Source organism: Callorhinus ursinus, unplaced genomic scaffold (assembly GCF_003265705.2).
Source record: "Callorhinus ursinus isolate GAN/ISIS: 27379988/994484 unplaced genomic scaffold, GSC_fseal_2.0 scaffold75, whole genome shotgun sequence".
In the NCBI taxonomy this organism is placed as follows: Eukaryota; Metazoa; Chordata; class Mammalia; order Carnivora; family Otariidae; genus Callorhinus; species Callorhinus ursinus.
The window spans coordinates 3760241-3775466 of NW_027397137.1; the positions used below are offsets into that span (position 1 = coordinate 3760241).

The 15226-nt window shown below is 50.6% G+C and overlaps 1 protein-coding gene across 2 annotated transcripts in view; it reads left to right on the plus strand.

The window, feature by feature from the left end:
• Positions 1-1521: 1521 nt before the first annotated feature.
• UBASH3A (ubiquitin associated and SH3 domain containing A) overlaps positions 1522-15226 on the plus strand; it is a 36078-nt gene continuing 22373 nt past the window's right edge. For both annotated transcript variants that reach the window (XM_025863411.2, XM_025863412.2), the window contains exons 1-6: positions 1522-1673; positions 3735-3788; positions 6213-6399; positions 8642-8840; positions 11987-12156; positions 12871-13079. In XM_025863411.2, the coding sequence (XP_025719196.1) occupies positions 1561-1673; positions 3735-3788; positions 6213-6399; positions 8642-8840; positions 11987-12156; positions 12871-13079 (932 nt within the window). In that variant the 5' untranslated portion in view covers positions 1522-1560. The remainder of the gene's footprint in view (positions 1674-3734; positions 3789-6212; positions 6400-8641; positions 8841-11986; positions 12157-12870; positions 13080-15226) is intronic.

A 15226-nucleotide genomic window follows, 5' to 3' on the forward strand; every position in this document is an offset into this window, starting at 1 on the left:
CAAAGGTCAATTGGAATAAGCTACCTCATTCACTGAATAAAGAAGGAAAACAACATGATCATCTCAAGAGATGCAGAAAACGCTTTTGATAAAATTCAATATCTGTTAATGAATTTAAAAAAACACTTCCGTGAATTAGGAGTGAAAAAAATTTATTTACTATGATAAAGGGTACTTATCCTAAACTTTTATTCAACACGTCGCTGGAGGTCTTTGCCACAACGATATGGCATGAAGAGGAAATAAAGTTTACAAATATTGGAAAGGAAGGGGGAAACTGGCATTGTTTGAAGATGACATAACTATGTACATAAAAAATCAAAAAGAATCTACAAAATGTTAGAATTAATAAGTGATCTCAGTCAGATTGCTGGATGTGATGTCAATATTTAAGAATCAATTATATTTCTATATACTGGCAACAAATGGAAATAGGAATTATTTTTAAACTATAGCAACACATAGAAATAAACTTAATGACAGAAGTACAAGACACTGAAACTACAAAACACTATTAAGAGAAAGTAAATAGAGAGATATACCATATTCATGGAATGGAAGACTCAATATTGTTAAAACTGGCCTATAGATTCAACATAATCCCCCACAAAATCCCAGCAGGCCTATTAGCATACTGTTTTTAATTGTTCTTAGTATGCCTTCCCTTTCCTTTCTAAAGATAAATTTTATTGGAGTTTAATTTACACACTTTAAAATGCACCCACTCTGAGTGTTCGGTTCAGTCAGTCTTGAAGACCTACACACCCTTATCAAGATATGGAACATTTCCATCACCCCCAAAACTCCCTCAGACCCTGGCCTTGGACAACCACTTATCTGTTTCCTGTCTCTATAGTTTAGTTGTACCTTGTTTTAAAATCTCATTTAAATAGAATCATACAGTATGTGTGATCTTGAGTCTGGTTTCTTTTAATCAAAATAATGTTGTTTGGAATTCATCCATGGTGTCTCATGAGACAGCAGTGTGTTGTTGTTATTGATGAGTGCTACTTATTGACTGAATATACCATAACTTACATATACATTCACCAGTTGATGGACTTTTGGATTCTTTCTAGTTTGGGTCTACTGTGAATAAAGCCATCATGGACATTCACATACAAGTCTTCGTGTGGTCACACATTTTTATTTCTCCTTGGTAGACAGAGAAGAACAAGTGTGTCACGTAGCAAATGTATGATGAACTGTATAAGAAACTGTCCAAACGTTTTCCAAAATGGTCGGACAACGAGTAAGAGTTCCAAGTATTCCACAGCCTTGTCAAAATTTAGTAGTGTCAATCTTTCCAACTTTTGCTCTTCTGGTAAGCGTGTTGGACCTCTGGAACCCAAACCCCATGTGGAAACAGGGCTGATGGAGGCTGTACCCCAGCACCCCACAAAGAGAATTCTGCCAAACCAACATCTCATGCAAACAGGATATTAGCTTTTGTCAGAAAGATCAAAAGGGCTTGAGGTTTTTCTTCACACCCCCAGGCAGGCTTGCCTGTCTCACTCTCTCTGGCTTTATCTATTCACTTCTGTCCACAGGCAGGAAGAGATGGCAGCAGGGGAGACTCAGCTCTACGCAAAGGTCTCCAACAAGCACAAGGGCCGCAGCACCCCCTCGCTCCTGGACCCCCTCCTGGGAATGGGCTTCCCAGCACACACTGCGTGAGTACCGTCCCACTGCCGCGGGCCACCGGGTGTGTGTCCCAGGCCCCCCGGCCCTTCTGGCCCCTGCCGCACAACTGCAGGCAGCTCAGAGCACTTACTTCCTGCCCGAGGGGTGCACCTTGCAGTGAGAGTTACCGTCTCAAAGTTAGGCCTTTTGCTCCTTTTTATAAATGACATGATCTTTGCCCTTTAAAGACAAACTCTGCTGGCTGGCTGCCTGGCTGGCTGGTAGAGGGACCCTGAAATTTGTAAAAAATTGGGAGTCATGTATTACTGGGACACCCCCAGTTTTCCGGGTTTGGAGGAGCTTGGGCCTGGTTGTACCCTCTCTGCAGTTCAGTGACCGAGACGACACCATAAGGTATTTCAGACTCTCAGTTGAAGGGAGCTGTTGCGAGAATCACCGTCAAGAACGTATTTCTAAAGGGTGCGGGGAAACCGTTCATCTGTAGGGAAAATCTCGTCAATGTCTGATCATTGAAAGAGATGGTTAAGAAAGTGCCGGAACAGCATTGACTCGATGCTGCTTACCCAAGGAAAAGGTCCCCGTATGGAAAATTTTAACCTTAAGAGCCATTCTGTCAGAGAGAGAAGTCCCTTAAAGCAATGAGCTATGATAGGGACATGGGGTACTAATTTTTCACAGACTTATTCACATGGGAAAATGCATCAGAAGTCCCTTTAAGGGGTGCCTGGGTGGCTCATTCGGTTAAGCATCCGTCTTAGACTCAGGTCATGATCCTGGGGTCCTGGGATCAAGCCCCGTGTCGGGCTCCCTTCTCCGTGAGGGGCCTGCTTCTCCCTCTCCCTCTGCCGCTCCCCCTGCTTGTGCTCTGTCTCTTTCTGTCAAATGAATAAATAAAATCTAAAAAAAAGAAGAAGTCCCTTTAAGTAACTTTGGATTGGGGAGGGGACCAAAGTTTCCTTAAACATTATAACACAACCCTGAGCAAATTGGCTGAAATCACTTGGAAGCTACACCCTTTTCTTTTCTAACCCAAATCAGAACTTTGTCGCCTTTATGTTGATAATAAACCAGGGATCTTTGAAATAAGCAGTGGAACCATGTGCCAGACCCCAACCTGGGCACCTTCCCCTGGGTGTAGCCAGGGACACTGAGCCCAGAGAGCTCAGGCAGTGGTGGGGCAGGACCCCACGCTTGGCCCTTCTAAAGCCCATCCTATATTACACTACTGAAGCTGGATGCGGACTCATGCTCAGAAGTCCTTGTAATTGAAACCAATGTCATCCCCATCAGTATTCACCAATAGCAACATGGGGCAGCGCCATGTTGGTTTGCTCATCAACTCCAGCTATTTCAGCGCTGAATTCCTGAGAGAGTTACCTTAGCCATATTCCATCCTGTTCAATTTGGTCCCATTCAGTTAAATTTAATTCAGTGTATATACAGCCTGGGTTATAGTGATGAGTATGACACCATTGGGCCTCAGGGACCTTGCAGGCTGGTAGAGGAGGCAAACAGACACAAGTCTATAGAGATGAAGCATGGTGACCATACGTGTGGTGAGGAAACAGGATGGGCTACACGACCACCCCACTGGGAGGGTTGGGGAAGTTTTCCTGGAGGAGGGACACTTGAGCCAAGCTTGGAAGAAGCAGTGCCATTTCTCTAAGGGCATGTTGGCACAGGGCTGCATTTTGGCAGGGAGGCACGTGGGCAAGCCAGGGATTCGGCCCTTCATAGCCAACTTGCAGATCCAAGAGTGGGTTCACCTGGCTTTGGTGCAGGGTGTGTGGACTGGCCAAGGAGGCAAGACTGTGGGCATGGTTGGAGCCCGTGCCCAGGACTGGAGGCTAGAGTCCCTGAGCAGGGGAGTTATGAGCAGGTCTGCATTTTCAGAAACCACAGTGATGCCACGTGGAGATGGAGTCGGAGGCCTGGGCAGGGCATCCAGCTGCAAAGTCTAGCAGTCCAGGCCCTCGCGGGGGCCTCCCCGAAAGTCCCATGTGCTGCAGGACTACCCCTGCCTCTCCCCTGCTTTCCCGAAGAATAGACGGCAGGTCTCTGAATTCTCCTCTCGTTCTGCTTTCCTATAGACTAAAGGCCCTGGCAGCCACTGGAAGAAAGACAGCGGAAGAGGCATCCAATTGGTGAGTAGGGCTGTCTCTGCAGATGTGCTGAGTACTTGGCTTTGAGAGCTCTGCAGGGCAGACACAGGGAGGTGCCCCACATACGCCGGGCGGCCAGGGAGCGAGCCCCTGCCTGCCCACCCAGCACCTGAGGAAAGGGGAAAAGAACCTGCATTTAAAATGGCAAACAGAGGAGAAAGATTGAAATTTGAACAAGCCTTTCTTCCCTTAAAAACCTGAGTTTACCCAAACGTGGCTATCAAAGAAGAAAGCAAGCCACGTGATTTGTTGAGTAAATAAGGAAGATATAAAATAGAGGTCCCCACTCTCGCAGGCTACCTCTGATGGGGAGAGAGTTTACTGCTGGTAGTGGATGCCCCCTGAGGCATCAGGGACCAGGTGGTGGGGTCCCGGGGGAAGAACTCAGGGTTCCAGGAGGCTCCGCCATCGATCAGCTATGCACTCCGCAAGCCGCCCACCACTGCAGGCCTCGGCTTTCTGCTCTGGGATCACCCCGTTCTCCAGCACCCAGTCCCGCCTGAATGTGCCATGATGCTGTCATTCTGCCCCTAGGTGGGAAGTCCCCTCACTCTCTGCTCTGGAAAACCGCAGCGAAAATCAAGCAATAAAAACCAGGTCTCAGCCAGCTGGGGTGCCCTCCCAGAGCAGGATGGGAAATGCCAACAGTCGGTCTCTGAATGGCCAGCATGTCCTCACTGGGAACCCCCTTCTTTCCCCAAAAACTCTAGGCCAAGGGCAAACTATGCAACCCCTCTACCAGACAAAGGGAAACACCCAGAATCCTCTGCGCTAGGCTGACTCTCAAGTGGGTTGCCAAATTAGAATTTCAAACAAAACCCACTGCCTCGAGAGCCAAGGTGACTTCCTGCAACTTACAACTCAGCCAAGCCAATCACAAGTCCCACCAAGACATGGGGAGACAGTGGGGTCCCCTAGGCTCCACCCAGAGTGGGCCGACCTTAGCTAACCAGGGAAGTGCCAATTAAGACGCCATTAAAAATGAAAAGCAGTTCCAAGTGTCCACGTGGGTGAGCGGAAGGGGGCTCTCTCCCTGTCCTGGCTGCAGTCTGGGGTGTGTATCAACACTGCCACCCACCACGGACTTCCACGTCCAGGTCCGTGCCTTGGAAACATACAAAGGGCCCAAGAAACATGTACAAAGATCTTGATTACCGTGCTATGAAACTATTCAAAAAGAAACCAATATCAGCGTCCGGCAGGGGAATGGATGGGTAAAATACGCGCATGTGTGATGAGCATGCACAGCCCTTGGACGTGCTTAACCGGATGGATGCGTATGCATCAACTTGGATCAATTGCAGAAACATGGTGTGGACTAAAAACAGTGCAACCTGCAGAATAATTTAAACAGTCGCTTATGATTGATATAAAACATGCATGTGTGTTATCTGTGGATTGGTCACTTAAGTTTCTGAAAGGAAAAGCAAACAGTGAAGGATACATTTGCGCCAAGATGAAGGGGCAGAGCGCCCTCTGTTGGTGTTTTACTCTTAAGGAGACTCTATCTGTGCATAGCTCTTGTCTCCTCAAGTGGCCACATCCCACCTGCTAAACTCAATCTTACATCTCGGGCACGTCTCTGCATCACTTGAAATTCCTCAATACCATGACTCCTGATGAATGCATGATAAATAAACTTACCGTCACTTATCTTATCTTTATGTCTTTCCTGTTACAAATCACCCTGCCATAAAATACCTCTCGTGTGCAGTGTTATTTGCTTTCTCCTTTGGAGAAAGTTCTGGAAGTAGAATTGTCAGTTCAAATGGGATGGGTATTTGAAGGCTCTTGGTGCATCCTGACAACTTGCTTTTATACAGAAGTTGCACAGATCCACTGCACCTTTGACACATGGAGCATAACCTTCTTCCTTTCAAAAGCATCGTGTTAATTTGACAGATGAGAAAATGGCGCCTTGGGGTTGTCTTAATTCTTGTTTCTGTCATCAGTGAGTATGAACTGGAATTTGGGGTTGTATGTCACTTCTTCTTGTCCTTAAAATAACCTTCTGAGTACAAAGAAAATATAGAGTAGCCACCTACATTTTGTCTAGGTTTGTTTTTTTGTTTTTCTTTTTTAGTTTTGACTTTTACACTCAATTTGAAGTCGGATAGAACGAAATGTGAATGTTTTCTACAAATTTTCTGGCCCCCAAAGACCGTTTGAAGACCAGGCCATCTTCTCTCACTGTCTTGGTCTTTGGCCCGAGAATCAGACTAATGTGGGGCAGAGCCTGGGGTGGGGGGACCCGGCGCCATGCCGCAGCCACACCAGCCTCACTGAGGGGGGCTGGCGGTGAATGTGTGCGGTGTGGACACCGCTGGTGCTGAGTTGCGGCCCTCCCCATGCGGGGAAAGTGTCCTGCCATCGTGGCATGGGTGAAATCAGCCTGTTCTCTTGCAGGCTGCGTTGTCATCGTGATGACCCTTCCCTGGATGATCCCATCCCCCAGGAGTATGCCCTTTTCCTCTGCCCCACGGGGTCCCTGCTGGAAAGACTGCAGGAGTTCTGGAGAGAGAGCAAGAGTCAGTGCACAAAGAACCGAGCCCATGAGGTCTTCCCTCACATAACGCTCTGTGACTTCTTCACGGTGAGTCGGCCCCACGCGCCTTTAACGCCCCTTAACATGCCACTGCGGGGCAGCTCCTGGTGGCATCCAAGCACTGCTGGATGTCACTGGGGGCGGCCACGTGATCTCTTTCCATGGGGTGACGCACAGCTGCAGCACTAGCCGTCCTCTTAGTGTGGGACACCCTTCACTTTTCCCCGCATCTGGGTGACTCCTAGGCATTCCTCAGAGCCCCACTCACTTAGCCCCTCCCTTCGTTAAGTCTTCCCCGCTCCCCAGGCAGAAGGGCTGCCGCCCTTTGTGCTCCCACCATCGTGTTGCTTCTGTCTCTAGTGGCACTGTCCACGTGCTGTGGCAATGTGTCTGGTGCCGCCCTGCATCCCTTAGGAGACTAACCCCTCGAGAGAAGGTAGATGCCTCACTGCTCTTTGTACCCCGAGACTAGCACAGTCCCAAGCACAGAACTTCCGGCGCAAAAACCAGGAAAGTCCCGGGCAAACCGGTGTGAGTTGGTCCCCCTCCTTTGCCAGCAACAGCATTTGTGACAGTCAGGCTCTGCCCTGCGTGTCCTGGGAAAGGAAGGCAGCCAAGTGATGAAAGTAACCTTAGAAACAGGCACGCTTCATCACGGCAGCCAGGGGCCAGCTGGCCTCCCAGCTCGTCTTCCCAACCCCCTGGGACTTGCACCCAGCATGCACGTGTCCCCACAGACACACACACACACACACACACACACACCACGTGACCCACACAGACACGGGTGTAGATACACATGTGCACCCTCCCTTCGCTTGCGTCTGCCGCCCCAACCCTGCCGGGGCTGGCCGAGCACCCTTCCTGGCAGAAGAGCGGTAGAGGGACTGAGTCTCTGCCTTTGATGCTGTAGAAGGCAACGTTCAGCCTCCACAAGCAGATGTCCCCCCGGAGCTCTGTTTGTAACAACTCGGTGCTTCCACTTACCCGAGACCCAGAGATACAATGTGGACAGACGGTCACTTATTCAAAGTTACACCCTCCATGTGTCATGTGCCTCCCCAGGCCCCACAAGGGCCGCAAAGATGTAATAGACGGACGAATAGAGCCAGCTGCTGATCAGAAGGGGCCATAAAAATGCATATTAAAACTACAATGCAGCTGGTTCCTCAGAGGATGAAAGGTGCTGTGGGAAATTCGGAGGGAACCAGCTGCCGGGAAGAGCAGGGCTTGGGCTGATTTCCTGCCAGGGGCGGGAGGGGGCGTTGGGTGGGGGAAGGGTCTGGGTTTCACTATGGTTTCACCATGGTCCCATGTGGCCACATGGGTCTCCCACATGGAGGAAGGTCTTCAAGCCCAGGAAGTGGCTTGGGCACCGCTGAGCCCCGGAGGCAGGAGGGCGACGTGCAAGTGGGGAAGTGCACTGAGGGCGCTAATCAGTGCCCACGGCCCTGGCGCTCAGGCTGAGCAGTGTAGACAGCACGCTGCGGGTGACAGGGGAAGCACCTGCCGCCTCGGGGTGGAGGGTGGCATGGCAGGGGCACGGCGCTAGGTAGCGTGGTCAGACTGAACTGTGTGCAGCGAACCGGGGGGCAGTGGGGAGACTGGGTCAGAGCCTGTGTTGGTTCACGGTCCCCCAAGAAGCAGACCCCAAGCTGGAATTAGAAGTGCTAAAAGATTTATTTGGGAGAAACACCTGTGCAGCACAAAGGAGAAAGGGACAGGCAGGAGAGCGGGGGAGGACAAAGTGGCAGAGCCTCAGCTAGCAACGCTGCTCCGGGCAGGACAGCCGGCTGTGACAGGGAGCCTGGGGACCCAGACCACCTCCAAGGAAACCACATCAGGGGCAGTGACGGGCTCGGTCACCGCGGGAGCGTGGCCGGACGCCGGGGACTTAGGCCACTGTCCTCCTCACTGGGAGCTCTGAGCAGGGCATGCCTGTGACTGCCTCAGAGTCTATGGGAAACCTCCAGAAGCCAAGTGATGCAATGCCGACCACACCTGTGGGTTGAGTCGACATGACGTGGAGGGACGGGAGGTAGCTAGGGTGACAAGGGGCTTCCAACCTAGACACTTAAAGGAGTTTCCATTTGGAATTTTACCCGAAATCTCTAAAAACTGAGGACCAGGCATAGAACAAATCCATAACCCCGAACACATGGACAAAATAAATTACATTCCAGCATTGCGACCAGAACTAGGCTCAGTTGGCTGCATGATTTTTACTAAGTTAATAGTTGCCCTTCTAACAAAAGGCAAGAAAGCACATCCTCTGTCTCCTCTCCCTTAGTGTGAGGACCACAAGGTGGACTGTCTGTATGAGGCTCTGAAGAGAGCGGGCGACAGGATCCTGGGCTCCTTCCCATCGGTCGTCCCTCTGGTTCTCCACTCTTCCATCAGCTATCTGGGCTTCTTCGTGAACGACAGCCCTGCAGACGTCATCCGGGAATTTGCCATAATGTTTGCTACGGAAGCCTCTGTCTTAGCAGGTAGGCAGCCCTGGACACCTGCACACAAAAGGCGCGGTTAATAGAGGGTGACCGCTCTGCGTCTCGGGCCGAGCTTGCTCCTGCGGTACAGTGGGGGTGCGGGCTGCTCCTTGCTGCCGTGGCGGCCAGACGGCTGGCTGGGCTGGGCTCTGGGCACATACGCACCCTGGCCCGGGACATTTCCACCCTCACCTCTCCCTTTCCAGCCAGCTCCCCTGACATGGCCTTAGTCCAAGGCTGAACAGTTTAGCTGGAGCTAAATCTAATGAGCCAGGCTGTCCTTCAAAAGGAAAGCAGACTCCGAGAACCAGCGGTCATCTTTTCTCTAAGTAGGAATACCTTTGTTTGCATTGATGTGGTTTTTGAGAACATTTGGCACACTCCAGCTGCCCCAGGAAACTGTCCCAGGTGGGGACATTGAGTGGCCACGTGAAGACGGTGGATTGCAGGCTGGTGCCCATGTTGGGGGATCGGGGGCTTCCCAGCCCCATGCCCACCTTGGGCAGATCCCCTCCTGGGGTCAGCGCTGTGTGTAAAACCAAGTCCTAGTTGGTTTTTGGTAATGTTTTAGGGAGGAGCATGGTCTTTTCTCCCTGGCCTTTTGAGGAAGGATTGTCTAGACTCATTTGGAGGATCTGCGAACCTCCCTTTTCCCCCAACACCTGCACTGGTCTGAAGATGGGCTCCGGCTGGGGTTCATGGGAGGGACTCAGGACTTGATCTCAGAAGACAAGAGTTCCTCCGGAGCCTCTGGTTAGCGCTAGGCCTTCAACAAGCCTTATCAGCTCCAGGCCTCGCCCTTCTTTCTCTGCAAATCGGTGAGGCCTCTGACCCTTCGAACAGCACAGCCTCTTTCTGTGCAGCTTCCCCATCGGTCCTGGCACACGGAAGGCACTCAGTGTTGTGACTCCAAGCGCCCTGGCGGGGACACCCCGCCCTGCCCTCTGCAGGCGTCCGGAGGCCCCATTATCAGACGCACTTGGACACAGATCTGGCTACATCAGGAGGTCACCGAATCCTGGATTTCCTCCTGGAGGTGTGCCTCTGGACCCTGGGATTCTATTTGCTGGATAATTATTGGCTTACCCTGTGTCTTTGCAGATCCGTGTCCTTTATATAAACAAGAGTCAAAGGTGGCTCTTCAATCTCCTTGCCTCCAAAGGACAACGTGGTCTCATCATGCCATGCCCTGTCGGCCCCTTGCCGCGGAGCAGGCACGGCACTTATAAAGAGTAGCATGCCCGCCCAAGGTCACTGTCATGGGGGGAAAGTGTCCCCTAAAATTCCTGTCCACCCAGAACCTTAGAAAAGGACTTTATTTGGAAATAGGGTCTCTACAGAGATAATTAGTTAAGACAAGGCCAGACTGGAGTCGGGTGGGCCCTGCATTCAGTGACTGATGTCCCCCTAAGAGAGGAGAGGACACCCAGACGCACAGGGAGGAGGCCACGGGAGGAGGGAGGCAGAGATATGGGGACGCGGCCACAAGCCACGGAGCGCCAGGAGCCCTGGGAACCTGACGCGGCAGGAAGGACACTGCCCAGAGCCTTCAGAGGGAGGGCAGCACTGCCCATGCCTGGATTTCGGACTTCTGGCCTCCAGGCTGTGAGAGAACACACTTCTGTTGGTTCAAGCCCCGCAGTCCATGGCCATTCGTGACAACAGCCCCAGGAAAGCGACCGAGTCCCCTAAGCAGTGGTCGGAGCTGGAACGTGGGGCCAGCCCTGTCTCGCTCGGCCCTCCCTGGGTTCCTGCTGACCAGCCCTGCTCATCTCTTGCCGTGCCCTGCTACGCCTGTGCCTTGGGCCTGACCCGGAAGGGTGGGGAGGGGCCTTTCAGCTTCAGTGTGTCCTGGGCCCCTCTCCGGGCAAGTGGGCCCCCCACCCCCCAGTGAAACGCCCCCACAGGCAGGGGCTGCGAGGAGCAGACAAGACAAGGGCCCATTCAGAAGTCGTGTGTGGTTCACTGGTGACTCAGATGACATTGAGCATGGGTCTTTCCCAGGCCACGCCGACTCACGTGGCAAGGCTGTCCTCCCCCCAGTGCTGAAACACCTAAAGAAGGGATTTCCCCACCACCCACACAACAGTCTCAGTTTTGGCTCCTCACCTCGACAGTTTCTTGTTTTCTGTTAAAAGCTGGTGTAGGGGATGGGAGACATCAGTGGGGCCGGCGGGTCTGGGTCCAGGAAGGGACTGCAACATCGGTGACATTTTCTAGGGGAGAACAGATCCTGTCTGCTGTATGGGTTGCCCATGTGGGGGTGGCAGTTAACCAGTATTTACTAAAAGACGCCCAGAGATGTGAACGAAGAGACTGGTTTCAGTGCAGCCTCAGCAGGTGGTAGTCACTGTCCCCAAGCTGTTGCTGTCAGAACGAAAGCTGAGTCAGGCCAAGATGCTCCCAAGGTCACCTCACCAGAAGCAGGTCTACCTAATACTAAATCTGTGTGCTCCCGTCGGTCTCCACCACCCCGGAACATGCACTCCTTCGTGGCTCAGCTGAAAGCAGATCCTGGCCGAAGGCAGGGCCCAGGAATGAGGACCGTGAGGGCTGGGGCCACCGGAGCAGAGGGCAGCCAAAAAGACCAGGGGCTGGCTGCTCCGAGAGCTTCCTGCTTCACCAAAGGGAGCGAAATAGTAGAGATGCTGTCATGTTTGACACAGTTGAGTTGCCTGTGGTGTTTTCTTCCTGAGACTCTGCAGCTGAACCAAACCCCATTGAGCTAGAGCGCCGGGCTACCGGTCCAGGCCACTGGGTAATGTGTGTGCACACCCAGGGAATGAAGGAGAAGCTGTTTACTACACCCACTTTAGTCAACTGTTTGGGAAACCAGCTAGCAAATCCACAGTTTCCAAACACCCCCAACCCATATCTCTACCCCTCCTCTTTCCTGTTCCTCGTAAGATCTGCAGTCCCCAACCATCCCCTCTGTAAGCTGAACTCTGGAGACAACACAGTCCGGGGGGGAGTCCTTGCCTTACCAAGAAAGCCCCAGTGCCCAGGGAGAAGGAGTGGGCAGAGACAGGAGGTGCCATGCAGAAAGGCTTTGCACCACCCCTCCTGGGTGCGTGGCCATCCTGGAAATGCAGTGCCGATGGTGTGGGTTAAAGCACGCATCATCCTGTGTTTACCTGATCTCACAGACTGCACCGTGAAGCCTTGCACCAAGCAGCTGCATCTGACCTTGGCCCACAAGTTCTACCCCCACCACCAGAGGACACTGGAGCAGCTGGCCAGAGCCATCCGCCCGGGCCATGGCTGCCAGTGGACCGCAGTGCTCTACTCCCGAGACATGCGCTTTGTGCACTACCAGGTGAGCAAACCCAGGCCTGGGAGCCTCACCCAGGGCCGCCCATGGGAACAAATGGTTCCCACCCGGCAGAGCACTGACCCCCAGGAGCCCTCCTCTGGAGGTATTTCAGGAAAAGGAAAACCGTCTATTGTTTTTTAAATGATTCCCTCTTTTGTGCAATTTGGAACTAGCATTCTTTTATATATGAGTTGCCGACACACAAAAAAAATTTTGAAAAAACAATGGTAGCATTGTTGGCAATAAAAAATGGGCTGTTGCAAAAATTTACAAATATGTTGTATTGCTTATTAATTTGTTTAAATGATGATTTCAGTGAACCCTCATTGCAAGACTTCCTCCCCACAAATTGATTAGCTTACATGGAAAGTAGGCAATGCTCCCTTTCAGACCCATGGAATTAGCATGAATGAATCCACCATGTTCCCTGTTGTATGAGAAGCTATAAATAATCTCACACCAAGGAAGGTGGATGTGAAAGTCTAAATATGCTCTAAGATCTTTCATATTAGAGATCAGTAAATAGTGATAAGAGATAGATGATACATAGATAGATAGATAGATAGATAGATAGATAGATAGATAGATAGATGGACAGACACCAGAATTCATTTCCAAACCGATCCCAAGAATTCTGGGCCATATTCTCGTATATGCTACTATCATCAGACGAAGGCCTTGGAGTGTCTTCAAGGAAAACACTTGCGTCTTTTCCAGACCCTCAGGGCTCTCTTCCAGTACAAACCTCAGAACGTGGACGAGCTTACACTAAGTCCTGGCGACTACATCTTCGTGGACCCTACTCAGCAGGAGGAAGCCAGCGAGGGCTGGGTGATTGGGATCTCCCAGCGGACAGGCTGCCGAGGCTTCCTACCTGAGAACTACACGGAGCAAGCCAGCGAGTCTGATACCTGGGTTAAGCACAGGTGAGTGCAGCCTCCAGCGGCCACCCAAACATCTCTCCCTGAGTTAGTGTCCAAGAACGTCCCCATGGAAACAGTGGTTGCCATATTTGTATGCTTCTAGACCATTCCATCATCGGTAAAAATTGCCTTCTCCACGCCGGCAACATTATCCCTGCAGGTATACAGTTAATATCTTGGTCAATTCATGGTTTTCTGTGGATAATGTTCCGAAAACGTGAATTACTCTCTTGGGCTTCTGAGATCATAATCCCGAAACGACTACAAAAACCACCTCCTTATTGTGGGCGTAAGAGATCATAATCAGAGAGCCTAAGCTTGGCTTTATCTATCTTTCTGCTCAGTGTGTCAACTGTAAAGTCCTAAAATGCATGACTAGTTTTCCGTTGCTCTACAGCAGATGACCCTGAACTTCCCACGTAAAGCAACACACGTTCATTATCTCCTAGTTTTCATGCATCAGGAGTCTGGGCATGGCTGAGCTCGGGGTCTCCCAAGGCTGCAGTCCGGTTTGGGCAGGGGCTGGGGGCTCATCTGAAGCTCAGGGTCCTCTCCTGAGCGCACATGGTGATGGCAGAACTCATTTCCTAGAAGCCGTAAGGCTCCTGGTGGCTTGCTTCTTCATGTTCAGCGGGAGAATCTCTTCACTGGAGCATTTCTAGCATTGTCTAGAGAGGCTGAGGTTGCTCGGAATCATCAGATCCTGGTTCCTTTTGTTCAGTTTTCTTCCCTCAATTAACCTCTTTTCTCACATGTGTCACTAGGAGCAACAAGAATAAAACAGGCTACCCCTTTAACACTGTACTTGGAAATACTCTTAGCTCCACGACCAGCTTCACTGCTTATAGGTTCTCCTCTCCACCAACAATTTCACTAAACTTTTTGCCACTACACGGTAAGGATCCCCCTTCCTCCAATTGCCTGTGATGTGTATCTGACTCCTTCCTGATTCTCCCAGCATCCATATTACCACGGACGATCTGTCCAAAGTAGTTTCTTCATCGAGTTTCTCAAAATTCTCCCCACCTCCACCCACTGCTCAGTCCCTGAGCCGCTCCCATATTTTAGGGATTTGTCCCAGCAGCACCCCACTCCTGATACCAAATTCAGAGTCAATTAAGGGTTAGCCAGAGAACCAGAACAGCAGAATAGTAATTTTTATATATATATATTATTGTATATACTTTATACCTACATAATATGAATACATTTCTAAAATATCTATTTTATAATTAATATACAAAAATGATTTCATAATAATATAGTAGTTTCTATTTATGTCGTATTATTTATATTGTAATATAAGTATATGTTACACACCACGTATATACACATCCATTTGAGGGTTTATTACTAGGAAGTGCTGTGTGGCACAGCTGGGGCAAGGGAGGGAGGAAAGGTAACACAGCCGCTGGAAACCATGGTGATTGAAATGCTTGTCTCCGTGTGACAGTCGGGAAGGACTCCCCAGGCAGATGGGAGAGCAGTTGCTCTCTACTCTCTACTTACTCTCTGCTCTCTACTCGGAATCTCTGAGGTCAGGGAAGCCCTAAGCCTTTTTTAAAGAGCTTCCAACTGAATAAGTCAGGCCCACACAAGATAATCTCCCTTGGGATTAAGTTAAAGTCCGCTGACCAGGGACCTTAAAGGGCATCTACAAAATCTCTGCCCCGGAGTGGCACGCCACTCAGCGTTTGATTGGATAACTGGAAAAGGGTGTGTGTATGCTTTCCACCATGACCTAAATGGTCTGTAAAAGAGATCATGCAATTATGAAATAATGTATTTGTGAAGTAAGTTAGGCTACATCCATGCAATGGAACACTTGCTGTGTTTAAAAATAGTCACAAGGAAGTAATTTATGGGCTGATGTGAAAAGATCCGAGACAGGTTGCAGAACACTGTGCCTAGTACAGAACTATTTGGGGGGGGAGGGGGAAGTGAAGCATGATTGTCTGTACGTGTATGTGTGTGTGATGTGTATTTATATGCATGCCTGTGCCTAAAAGTTCCCTGGAAAGGAGCATCTCTAGAAACTTCCAACAGCGGTGCCCCGGGGGCTGGGGGAGGGGCCAGGAGAAGAAGGGGGACTTGGGAAGGAGACTTTGCTCTCTACCGTCCATGATTTGTAAATATTGGAACCATATATA